This window comes from Lagenorhynchus albirostris, chromosome 3 (genome assembly GCF_949774975.1).
Source record: "Lagenorhynchus albirostris chromosome 3, mLagAlb1.1, whole genome shotgun sequence".
Taxonomy (NCBI): domain Eukaryota; kingdom Metazoa; phylum Chordata; class Mammalia; order Artiodactyla; family Delphinidae; genus Lagenorhynchus; species Lagenorhynchus albirostris.
The window spans coordinates 146,329,002-146,341,946 of NC_083097.1; the positions used below are offsets into that span (position 1 = coordinate 146,329,002).

Sequence of the window (12,945 nt, forward strand, 5' to 3'; positions counted from 1 at the left end):
TTTAAAATATCTGTAATGAAAGTACAAATATTAAAAGGTTAAATGATGATTTAAGGAGGTTTATCTAAGTCTCTTGGTTATTAATAACTTAGGGGGGACATATAATATCTATACATAAAGAAAACATGCTTACTCTATAAAGAACAGTTGTTTTTGCAGATTAAGAGGTATTTTATGTGTTGTGCATACGTTTTATCTTTTCACTGTTGGCATAACTGTGAAATTTATGTGTTTTGCTGATAAATGGGATTTTTACCAATATATCGATACTTTAAAATTTTTAGTTGTTCAGCTCACTATCATCAGTCAATATGTGGAAGATAATATGCTAATATCAGATAATTCTCTTAATTGATTTTCCAGTATCCTCATGTTGATGTTTTATGGCTCTAAAAGTTAATTTGAATATTATATATATTTTTAGAATTATAAATATGTATTAAAAGACCCATGAATACAAAATATATTTTTAAATTAGTCCTTAATAATTAGAAACTATGTTATATTTTTTCATGGGTTGAAATTTTTTACAAACTCTTTCACTATTAAACAGATACTGAAAGATACTTGAATTCTGTTTCATGCCAGCTATAGTACAGAGTTCTCAAACTATAAAGATAATAACATACATGTCCTATCTTCGAGGAGCTCACTGGGGGCACCTTTCTTGGTCTTTCCTTTTAAGCTGTCCTCCCCACGAAGTTACCTCTGTTTCTTGTAGTACTTTTGTTAAACTTTCTGCTCTACATTGCAGCAGTTTATTTGAATGTCTTAAGAGACAAGGAGTTGCTTGAGGACATAATGCCTCTAGGTACTCAATAAATATTTGTTGAATTAAAAGATGTTTCTGTTATTTGTGGGTACACATTTAATGTAAGTCTAGTGGTATTGCTCTTTTCCAGGATTTCAAGAGCCCATTCTTATTTTCCATCTTAAATATTTTTCAGGTTTTGTATTGACTTCTATTTAAGTCACAAGGTACACACTCTCTCTCCCTCTCTCTCCACCCTTTTCTGTCTCTTTTCTGTCTCTCATGCAAGTTTTTTTGGGGTAATATAGTGGTTCCCAAACATTATGATTTAGTCATCATGGTCAAAGCTTCCTCCAAAGCCTCTAGTTTGGATTCCTTATTATTAATCATTTATGACATTAAGTCCAGTAGGAATCATTTGGTTTTTTGTTGTTAAGTTTTTTAAAAAGCCTTTCTTTTTGTCTCATAATTTAGGGTTTGTCCAATCCAGGTAATTATCATGAATTTTGTCGATTTTTGGCTCGTTTAAAGACAAATTACCAGCTGGGAGAATTAGTTATGGTGAAGGAGTATCCTGAAGTTATCAGATTGATTGCTAATTTTACCATTACTAGCCTACAGGTAAATAAAAATATATAGTTGATGTTAAACTGTAGATAGTTTTAAAACACTTTCTTGGTAAGATTTGGTAGGGATTTTAAAAAACATTTATTAGAGCACTTTGCTAAAAATGTTCATTGCAAGATTTTAGGTAAAAAACTTCTTTGTAACAAATTTTATAATAATAAAAATTTACAGGCCATCTAAATATCTAATAATTAAAGACCAAATTGAGATGCTGTAGTAAAATCTATGTGGAGAAATAAAATAAAGTTTTACAGATTAGTTTTTGGAAAAATTCTTTTTATAAGTTTGGGGGGAAGTTTTAAAACCATATTTTCCACATGATATCAACTCTGTGAAAAAATATTCCTGGAAAGATTAGAAGGAAGTTCACAAACATTTAACAGAATTTGCTATTTTAAATGTTCATCGGTTATAATCAGAATAAAAGTTTATTTTAAACTGTATGTTTACTAATTTTGCCTCTCCATTTCTTATTCTAGGAAGACATAATGTCATTTTAAATAACGTTTGCTTTATTTTTTTGTAGCATTGGGAATTTGCTCCCAACAGTGTTCATTATTTATTAACTCTCTGGCAAAGGATGGTAGCATCAGTTCCTTTTGTGAAATCAACTGAACCCCACTTATTAGACACTTATGCACCAGAAATCACGAAGGCCTTTATCACTTCTCGGTTGGAATCTGTTGCCATAGTTGTGAGGTATTGAAAACTAAATGTTTTTGTTGTATTTTCATCTTCTGCATCTTGGAATTTTTAAAAATGGAGGTATAATTTACCTATGGTAAAATTCACCTTTTTTAGTATACAGTTCTATGAGTTCTGACAAGTGTATGCCGTTGTGTTTAACAGCACAATCAAGATATAAACTAGTTCCATCACCCCAAAAAGTTTTTTTAGGTTCCTTTATAGTCAGACCTTTTCCCATCCTCAGCATCTGGCAATTATTGATGTTTTGTTCCCTAAGATTTTTGTCTTTTTTGGATGTTATTACATAAATGAAATCATATAGTATGCAGCCCTTTAGTCTGGCTTCTGTCACTTAGCATAATGCATTTGAGATTCTTCCATTTTGTGTCAGTAGTTCTTTACTTTTTATTGCTGAATAGTATACCATTTTATGGATATATCACAGTTATTAGTCCACTCACCTATTGATGGACATTTGGGTTCTTTCTGTTTTTGCCTTTATGAGTAAAATAGCTGTAAGTGTTCCTATACAGATTTTTGTATGAATTTAAGTTTTTATTTCTCTTGGATAAATTCCTAGGTGTGAGATTTCTGGGTTGCCTGGTAAGTGTATATTTTACTTTATAAGAAATTGTCAAACTATTTTCCAAAGTTGCTGTATCATTTCACATTCCCACCAGCAGTGTATGAAAAATCCAGTTGCTCTACATCCTCACCAGCACTTGATATTGTCAGTTTTAAAAAATTTTAGTCATTCTAATAAGTGTGGTGCCTCATTGTGGTTTCAAATTGCATTCCCTTAATAACTAACAATGTTGAGGATCTTTTTATGTGCTTATTTACCATTTGTATATACTCTTTGGTAAAATGCCTGTCAAATATGTTCCCTTTTTTTTATTGGGTCGTTTATTTCTTATCTTGCGATTAGAGAGGTCTGTATATTCTGGTCACAAGTCTTTTTATCATATGTGTTTTGCAAATATTTTTTCCCAGTCCATTGCTTGCCTCTTCATTTCCTTAACAGTCTTGCAAAGAGCAGGAGTTTTAAATTTTAATGAAGTCCAATTTATCCTTTATTTTTTTCTTCTAGAAGTTTTATAATTTAAATTTAGGTCCATAATCCATTTTGAGTTAATTTTTGTATATGATATGAGGTTTAGACTCAATGTTATTTTTCTTTCCTTTTTTCCTTTTTGCATAGGGAAGACCAGTTATCCCCAACACCATTTGTGGAAAAGACTGTCCTTTCTCCATTGAATTGTCTTTACTCTGTTTTCAAAAATTAATTGACCACATATGTATGGTTCTATTTTTGGACTCTATTCTCATTAGTCTCTGTTTTTCTCCTTCTGCCAGTAGCCCCTGCCTTGAGTACTGTAGCCTTATAATAAGCTTTGAAATCAGGTAGTGTGAATTTTCACCTTGGTTTTCCCTTTTTAAAATTGTTTTGGCTCTTTTACTTCCTTTGCTTTTCTGTATAAATGTTAGAATCATCTTGTCAGTATCTACAAAAAAAAGTCCTGCTGGAATTTTGACTAGAATTGCATTGAATTTGTAGATTAATTTGGAGGAAGAATTGACATCTCAGCAATATTGAGTCTTTTAGCCAATGAGCATGTTTATCTTTTATTTAGAGCTCTTCTGTGATTCCTTTCATCACTGTTTTGTATTATTCAGTCTTTAGATCTTACATATATTTAAGATTTAATTAGTGTTTTATGTTTTCTGGTGCCTTTGGAGATACTGTTTTTTAAACTTAAATTTCCAATTGTTCATGTTAGTATATAGTAATGAATTCTATATATTGATCTGTATTGCTAGCACCTTGGAAATACACTCACCTGTTAGTCCTAGTAGCTTTCTTGTGGTTCACATTTTCAAATATAGACATTTTATTTCTTACCTTACAGTCTATGTCTTTTATTTCTTTATCCATGATAGAATTTTTATTTAACATAAATAAAGCTTATTTGTGGTGAATAAAAGTACATCTCATTCTAACGTCGTCTGCAATCCTTTTCTTATATATTTGCAGAGATAATTTAGATGATCCACTGGATGATACCGCCACTGTGTTTCAGCAGTTGGAGCAGTTGTGCACTGTTAGCAGATGTGAATATGAGAAGACATGCACTCTTCTTGTACAGTTGTTTGATCAAAATGCACAGAATTACCAAAAGCTTCTGCATTCAGCTTCTGGAATAACTGTGGACATGGCAATTCAGGAAGGTCAGTAAATTTTATATGACCATATAAATAATATAATAATATGGTATTATGTTGAATTTTAAGTAGCTTCATTAATCAATTTATTTAATAATTTTACTGCAACATATTTTTGTTTATTTCCCCCAATTCTGTTCCTCTAATAATCCATTAATTTTAATAACCTTCTGGGTATTTTGTTGGCTTGATAGTTTTAGTTCTTTATAAGATTCGCAGGGACTATTTCTCTCTGGATTCACTATCAAAAAAAGCTGATAATGATCTTTGAGTAGAGTTTATTAATTTATAACTATCTTTTAACTAATCATGTTTCCCTCTTTGCTATATCTGACTGCAAATTCAGAGCCCAGTTTTAGCCAGTAAAAATTTACCGAAGACCTCATTGTGGTTTTGCATTTGTTTATTTGCCTTCACCATGGCTTTATTTTATTATTATATTTCAATTTCTCAATTTCCTGTTTATTTTTCATTCTTTACTGAAGGAGAATTTATTTATTTCTGTATATTTCCTTAATATGAAAGGATTTTCAGGAACATAGGGAATTAAATACACTTTTCAGATTTTAAGTGGGATAACTTATGAGAATGGAACTGGCTATATACATTTCATTTTTTTTTTTTTACATCTTTATTGGAGTATAATTGCTTTACAATGGTGTGTTAGTTTCTGCTTTATAACAAAGTGAATCAGCTATACATATATATATATTCCCATATCTCTTCCCTCCTGCGTCTCCCTCCCTGCCACCCTCCCTATCCCACCCCTCTAGGTGGTCACAAAGCACCGAGCTGATCTCCCTGTGCTATGTGGCTGCTTCCCACTAGCTATCTGTTTTATGTTTGGTAGTGTATATATGTCCATGCCACTCTCTCACTTTGTCACAGCTTACCCTTCCCCCTCCCCATAGCCTCAAGTCCATTCTCTAGTAGGTCTGTGTCTTTATTCCTGTCTTACCCCTAGGTTCTTCATGACTTTTTTTTTTCTTAGATTCCATATATATATGTTAGCATGCGGTATTGTCTTTCTCTTTCTGACTTACTTCACTCTGTATGACAGACTCTAGATCCATCCACCTCACTACAAATAACTCAATTTCGTTTCTTTTTATGGCTGAGTAATATTCTATTGTATATATGTGCCACATCTTCTGTATCCATTCATGTGATGATGGACACTTACGTTGCTTCCATCTCCTGGCTATTGTAAATAGAGCTGCAGTGAACATTTTGGTACATGACTCGTTTTGAATTATGGTTTTCCCAGGGTATATACCCAGTAGTGGGATTGCTGGGTCATATGGTAGTTCTATTTGTAGTTTTTTAAGGAACCTCCATACCGTTCTCCATAGTGGCTGTAGTAATTCACATTCCCACCAGCAGTACAAGAGTGTTCCCTTTTCTCCACACCCTCTCCAGCATTTTTTGTTTGCAGATATTTTGATGATGGCCATTCTGACTGGTGTGAGATGATATCTCATTGTAGTTTTGATTTGCATTTCTCTAATGATTAATGATGTTGAGCATTCTTTCATGTCTTTGTTGGCAATCTGTATATCGTCTTTGGAGAAATGTCTATTTAGGTCTTCTGCCCATTTTTGGATTGGGTTGTTTGTTTCTATTGAGCTGCATGAGATGCTTGTAAATTTTGGAGATTAATCCTTTGTCAGTTGCTTCATTTGCAAATATTTTCTCCCATTCTGAGGGTTGTCTTTTCGTCTTGTTTATGGTTTCCTTTGCTGTGCAAAAGCTTTTAATTTTCATTAGGTCCCATTTGTTTATTTTTGTTTTTATTTCCATTTCTCTACTAGGTGGGTCAAAAAGGATCTTGCCGTGATTTGTGTCATAGAGTGTTCTGCCTATGTTTTCCTCTAAGAGTTTGATAGTTTCTGGCCTTACATTTAGCTCTGTAATCCATTTTGAGCTTATTTTTGTGTATGGTGTTAGGGAGTGTTCTAATCTCATACTTTTATATGTACCTGTCCAGTTTTCCCAGCATCACTTATTGAAGAGGCTGTCCTTTCTCCACTGTACATTCCTGCGTCCTTTATCAAAGATAAGATGACCATATGTGCGTGGGCTTATCTCTGGGCTTTCTATCCTGTTCCATTGATGTATATTTCTGTTTTTGTGCCAGTACCATACTGTCTTGATTACTGTAGCTTTGTAGTATAGTCTGAAGTCAGGGAGCCTGATTCCTCCAGCTCCATTTTTCTTTCTCAAGATTGCTTTGGCTATTCGGGGTCTTTTGTGTTTCCATTACAAATTGTGAAATTTTTTGTTCTAGTTCTGTGAAAAATCCCAGTGGTAGTTTGATAGGGATTGCATTGAATCTGTAGATTGCATTGGGTAGTAGAGTCATTTTCACAGTGTTGATTCTTCCAATCCAAGAACATGGTATATCTCTCCATCTATCTGTATCATCTTTAATTTCTTTCATCAGTGTCTTATAATTTTCTGCATACAGGTCTTTTGTCTCCTTAGGTAGGTTTATTCCTAGATATTTTATTCTTTTTGTTGCAATGGTAAATGGGAGTGTTTTCTTAATTTCACTTTCATATTTTTCATCATTAGTGTATAGGAATGCAAGAGATTTCTGTGCATTAATTTTGTATCCTGCTACTTTACCAAATTCATTGATTAGCTCTAGTAGTTTTCTGGTAGCATCTTCAGGATTCTCTATGTATAGTATCATGTCATCTGCAAACAGTGACAGCTTTACTTCTTTTCTGATTTAGATTCCTTTTATTTCCTTTTCTTCTCTGATTGCTGTGACTAAGACTTCCAAAACTGTGTTGAATAATAGTGGTGAGAGTGGGCAACCTTGTCTTGTTCCTGATCTTAGTGGAAATGATTTCACTTTTTCACCATTGAGGACGATGTTGGCTGTGGGTTTGTCATATATGGCCTTTATTATGTTGAGGAAAGTTCCATCTATGCCTACTTTCTGCAGGGTTTTTATCATAAATGGGTGTTGAATTTTGTTGAAAGATTTCTCTGCATTTATTGATGATCATATGGTTTTCTCCTTCAGTTTGTTAATATGGTGCGTCATGTTGATTGATTTGCGTATATTGAAGAATCCTTGCCTTCCTGGAATAAACCCCACTTGATCATGGTGTATGATCCTTTTAATGTGCTGTTGGATTCTGTTTGCTAGTATTTTGTTGAGGATTTTTGCATCTACGTTCATCAGTGATATTGGCCTGTAGTTTTCTTTCTTTGTGACATCTTTGTCTGGTTTTGGTATCAGGGTGATGGTGGCCTCGTAGAATGACTTTGGGAGTGTTCCTCCCTCTGCTGTATTTTGGAAGAGTTTGAGAAGGATAGGTGTTAGCTCTTCTCTAAATGTTTGATAGAATTCGCCTGTGAAGCCATCTGGTCTTGGGCTTTTGTTTGTTGGAAGATATTTAATTACAGTTTCAATTTCAGTGCTTGTGATTGGTCTGTTCATATTTTCTATTTCTTCCTGATTCAGTCTTGGTGGGTTGTGCATTTCTAAGAATTTGTCCATTTCTTCCAGGTTGTCCATTTTATTGTCATATAGAGTTGCTTGTAGTAATCTCTCATGATCTTTTGTATTTCTGCAGTGTCAGTTGTTACTTCTCCTTTTTCATTTCTAATTCTGTAGATTTAAGTCTTCTCCCTTTTTTTCTTGATGAGTTTGGCTAATGGTTTATCGATTTGGTTTATCTTCTCAAAGAACCAGCTTTTAGTTTTATTGATCTTTGCTATCGTTTCCTTCATTTCTTTTTCATTTATTTCTGATCTTACCTTTATGATTTCTTTCCTTCTGCTAACTTTGGGGGTTTTTTGTTCTTCTTTCTCTAATTACTTTAGATGCAAGGTTAGGTTGTTTATTCGAGATGTTTCCTGTTTCTTAAGGTAGGATTGTATTGCTATAAACTTCCCTCTTAGAACTGCTTTTGCTGCATTCCATAGGTTTTGGGTCGTCGTGTCTCCATTGTCATTTGTTTCTAGGTATTTTTTTATTTCCTCTTGATTTCTTCAGTGATCACTTCGTTATTAAGTAGTGTATCGTTTAGCCTCCATGTGTTTGTATGTTTTACAGATATTTTCCTGTAATTGATATCTAGTCTCATAGCGTTGTGGTCGGAAAAGATACTTGATACAATTTCAATTTTCTTAAATTTACCAAGGCTTGATTTGTGACCCAAGATATGATCTATCCTGGAGAATATTCCATGAGCACTTGAGAAAACTGTGTATTCTGTTGTTTTTGGATGGAATGTCCTATAAATATTAATTAAGTCCATCTTTTTTAATGTATCATTTAAAGCTTGTGTTTCATTATTATACTCATTTTGGATGATCTGTCCATTGGTGAAAGTGGGGTGTTAAAGTCCCCTACTATGAATGTGTTACTGTCGATTTCCCCTTTTATGGCTGTTAGTATTTGCCTTATGTATTGAGGTGCTCCTATGTTGGGTGCATAAATATTTACAATTGTTATATCTTCTTGGATCGATCCCTTGATCATTATGTAGTGTTCTTCTTTGTCTCTTGTAATAGTCTTTATTTTAAAGTCTATTTTTTCTGATATGAGAATTGCTACTCCAGCTTTCTTTTGATTTCTATTTGCATTGAATATCTTTTTCCATCCCCTCACTTTCAGTCTGTATGTGTCCTTAAGTCTGAAGTGGGTTGCTTGTAGACAGCATATATATGGGTCTTGTTTTTGTATCCATTCAGCCTTTCTGTGTCTTTTGGTGGGAGCATTTAATCCATTTACATTTAAGGTAGTTATCAATATGTATGTTCCTGTTCCCATTTTGTTAATTGTGTTGGGTTTGTTATTGTAGGTCTTTTCCTTCTCTTGTGTTCTTGCCTAGAGAAGTTTCTTTAGCATTTGTTGTGAAGCTGGTTTGGTGGTGCTGAACTCTCTCAGCTTTTGCTTGTCTGTAAAGGTTTTAATTTCTCCATCAAATCTGAATGAGATCCTTGCTGGGTAGAGTAATCTTGGTTGTAGGTTTTTCTCCTTCATCACTTTAAATATGTCCTGCCACTCCCTTCTGGCTTGCAGAGTTTCTGCTGAAAGATCAGCTGTTCACCTTATGGGGATACCCTTGTGTTATTTTTCCCTTGCTGCTTTTAATATTTTTTCTTTGTATTTAATTTTTGACAGTTTGATTAATATGTGTCTTGGTGTGTTTCTCCTTGGATTTATCCTGTATGGGACTCTCTGTGCTTCCTGGTCTTGATTAACTGTTTCCTTTCCCATATTAGGGTAGTTTTCAACTATAATCTCTTCAAATATTTTCTCAGTCCCTTTCTTTTTCTCTTCTTCTTCTGGGATCCCTATAATTCAAATGTTGGTGCGTTTAATGTTGTCCCAGAGGTCTCTGAGACTGTCCTCAGTTCTTTTCATTCTTTTTTCTTTATTCTGCTCTGCAGTAGTTATTTCCACTATTTTATCTTCCAGGTCACTTATCCGTTTTTCTGCCTCAGTTATTCTTCTATCGATCCCTTCTAGATTATTTTTAATTTCATTTATTGTGTTGTTCATTATTGCTTGTTTCCTCTTTAGTTCTTCTAGGTCCTTGTTAAATGTTTCTTGCATTTTCTCTATTCTATTTCCAAGATTTTGGATCATCTTTACTGTCAATATTCTGAATTCTTTTTCAGGTAGACTGCCTATTTCCTCTTCATTTGTTAGGTCTGGTGGGTTTTTATCTTGCTCTTTCATCTGCTGTGTGTTTTTCTGTTTTCTCATTTTGCTTATCTTACTGTGTTTGGGGTCTCCTTTTTGCAGGCTGCAGGTTCGTAGTTCCCGTTGTTTTGGTGTCTGTCCCCAGTGGCTAAAGTTGGTTCAGTGGGTTGTGTAGGCTTCCTGTTGGAGGGGACTGGTGCCTGTGTTCTGGTGGATGAGGCTGGATCTTATCTTTCTGGTGGGCAGGTCCACGTCTGGTGGTGTGTTTTGGGGTGTCTCTGGCCTTATTATGATTTTAGGCATCCTCTCTGCTAATGGGTGGGGTTGTGTTCCTGTCTTGCTAGTTGTTTGGCAGAGGGTGTCCAGCACCGTAGCTTGCTGGTCGTTGAGTGAAGCTGGGTGTTGGCGTTGAGATGGAGATCTCTGGGAGATTTTCGCTGTTTGATATTATGTGGAGCTGGGAGGTCTCTTGTGGACCAGTGTCCTGAAGTTGGCTGTCCCACGTCAGAGGCACAGCGCTGACTCCTGGCTGCAGTCTCCGCCCGCGAAGGGGCTCCTAGTGTCTGGAAACCTTTCGTCCTTCACAGCTCCCTCCCACTGGTGCAGGTCCCGTCCCTATTCTTTTGTCTGTTTATTCTTTTTTCTTTTGCCCTACCCAGGTACTTGGGGAGCTTCTTGCCTTTTGGGAGGTCTGCAGTCTTCTGCCAGCACTCAGTGGGTGTTCTGTAGGAGTTGTTTCACGTATAGATGTATTTCTGATGTATCTGCTGGTGTTGGAGAGTCTCCTGCAGAGGCAGGTGGTGGCTGTGTCTCACCGTGAGGACAAGAACAATGGCAGCAGAAGTTCTGGGAAGCACTCTGGCATGAGCCCTCCCAGAGTCTGCCATTAGCCTCACCAAAGAGGCCAGGTGGCTATATACATTCCTAATAGGAGGCAGTTTAATTAAAGTTCCAGGATGTTTTTGTTTTCTTTCATATTTGTTTGGAAAGTGAGTGGTAAGGGATGATAGTCAAACTTTGAGTGATTTTCCATTTAAACTCTTTTAAAAAATGTTCTTTAAAAATTATCCTATACATCTACATATTGTCTTCTAAAAATGACTTTTATTCATTATCTGTTTTTTTTGGTTTTTGTTTGTTTTCTGAGTCAGACAGTACTGCTCAGCAGCAGATAGAGGAATAGTTAACCTTCTTGAAATGTTCTCTTTTATTAGTATCTCATTATAAATTAGATGGAGGAGAACTAACATTTTACTTTGTAGCATCTTGTCTTCATGACTGAATTCTTTCTTTAGCAGAGTTCTGAAAATTATTAAATATCCAGTACATACAAAAGGGTATTTATATATATATATTTTGAGCCATAGTAACTAGCAGTAACAAGCACCATCACATAGCTTAAAGAACAGGTCAATACCAGTATCTTTGCTGTTCCGTTTTTCCTACCAGCAAAAAATACTTGATGTTTGTTCATTAATTGATGCCTCTTTTTCATAGTTTTACTGCATATGTATGTACTCTGAAAATGATGCGTGGTTTTGCATATTTTTGAACTTTGTACAAATAGAATCAAAATTATTTATTCTTTTACAACTTGCTTCATTATTTTTTCTCAGTGTTTCATTCATGAGAGTTTGTGTGGATGCTGTAGCTATAGTTCCTTCATTTGTACTGCTGCAGTGCTGTTGTTTGAATATACTGCAATTGATTGATGCATTTTCTTGTCAGTGGGTATTTGTGTTTTCTGTTTTTTGCTAATGCAATGAATGCTGCTCTAAAGATTGTTATATATATTAATTACATAGTCAGCTTCAGTAGGCAATGCCAAACTGTATTTTACAAAGTGATTGTACTACTTTATATCCCACCAACTCTTATCTAGATCCTCACCAATGGCTCATAATGTTAGACTTTTTTCAGGCTAGTTGAGGTAATATACCTCATGCATATTTTACTTTTCACTCTCATGATTATTAATGAAGTTTAGTGTTTATGTTTATGTTCTGTCATCATCAGTGATATATATGTTCATCACTTGTGTTCATTTCCTCCTCGCCATTTGGATTATTTTGGTCTTTGTTTTTTTTATACTAGTGGAGCTCTTTATAATATTTTAACACTAATCCTTTAGTTGTTTGAATTGTAAATATTGCCCTCAAGTTTGTTACCTGTTTTTACGTGTAACTTTAATGTGTCTGTTCTCTTAGTTTTCATATCTAATTTTATTTTAATTAATTCACCCAATCTTTTGAAGAGGTATTATATTTACGTTGTCCAGAAAAAAGAAATTAAAATGGGTTCTGTTCCAGTCCTATAATCTGTCCTACTGTTCTTCACTCTAACAAATAACGATTCTTATTGGTTTTGCATCTTTCTAAAGTTTCTGTATGCATGTACAATTAGGAATATATAAGTTCTTATCCCCTTTTATTTACATGGAATGTGGCATACCACACTCACATTTTACTCCTTGCTTTTTCTCATTTAACAATGTATTTTATAGCTATTCTCAAATCAGTATACAAAGAATACTTAATTTTTATAGATGAATAATATTTTATTTTTTGGATGTGTCATAATTTATTTAACTATTCTCTCCATTGTTGAGAATCATTTGAGTTGTTTGCCATCTCTGCTATTAAAACTAATGCTGTACCGATTAACCTTGTACTTGTCATTTTATATTTATGCGAGTATATCTGTAGGATACATTTCCAGAAGCAGAATTACTGTTGGGTAGAAGGGTTAATGTATTTGTAATTTTTATAAATATTTCCAAATTACTCTCTGTAAGGACTGCACCAATTTACTTGTCCACCAGCAGTCTATGAGAGCTCCATGTTACTGCCTTCACAGGACAGTATTACCAAGCTTTTGAATTTTTGGTAATCCTATAGGTGAAAAATGATTTCTCAGTATAATTTAACATTCTCATATCAGTGAGGTTAAGCATTGTTTATTTAAGAGCTATTTGGTCTTTTTTTTT

General features: G+C 34.4%; 1 protein-coding gene across 1 annotated transcript in view; it reads left to right on the forward strand.

Moving 5' to 3' along the window:
• The window catches only part of RANBP17 (RAN binding protein 17), a 316,339-nt gene that overhangs the window by 39,143 nt on the left and 264,251 nt on the right, over nucleotides 1–12,945 (forward strand). Inside the window, exons 10-12 of the mRNA XM_060144179.1 lie at nucleotides 1,226–1,372; nucleotides 1,905–2,077; nucleotides 4,101–4,294. Of these exons, the coding sequence (XP_060000162.1) occupies nucleotides 1,226–1,372; nucleotides 1,905–2,077; nucleotides 4,101–4,294 (514 nt within the window). The remainder of the gene's footprint in view (nucleotides 1–1,225; nucleotides 1,373–1,904; nucleotides 2,078–4,100; nucleotides 4,295–12,945) is intronic.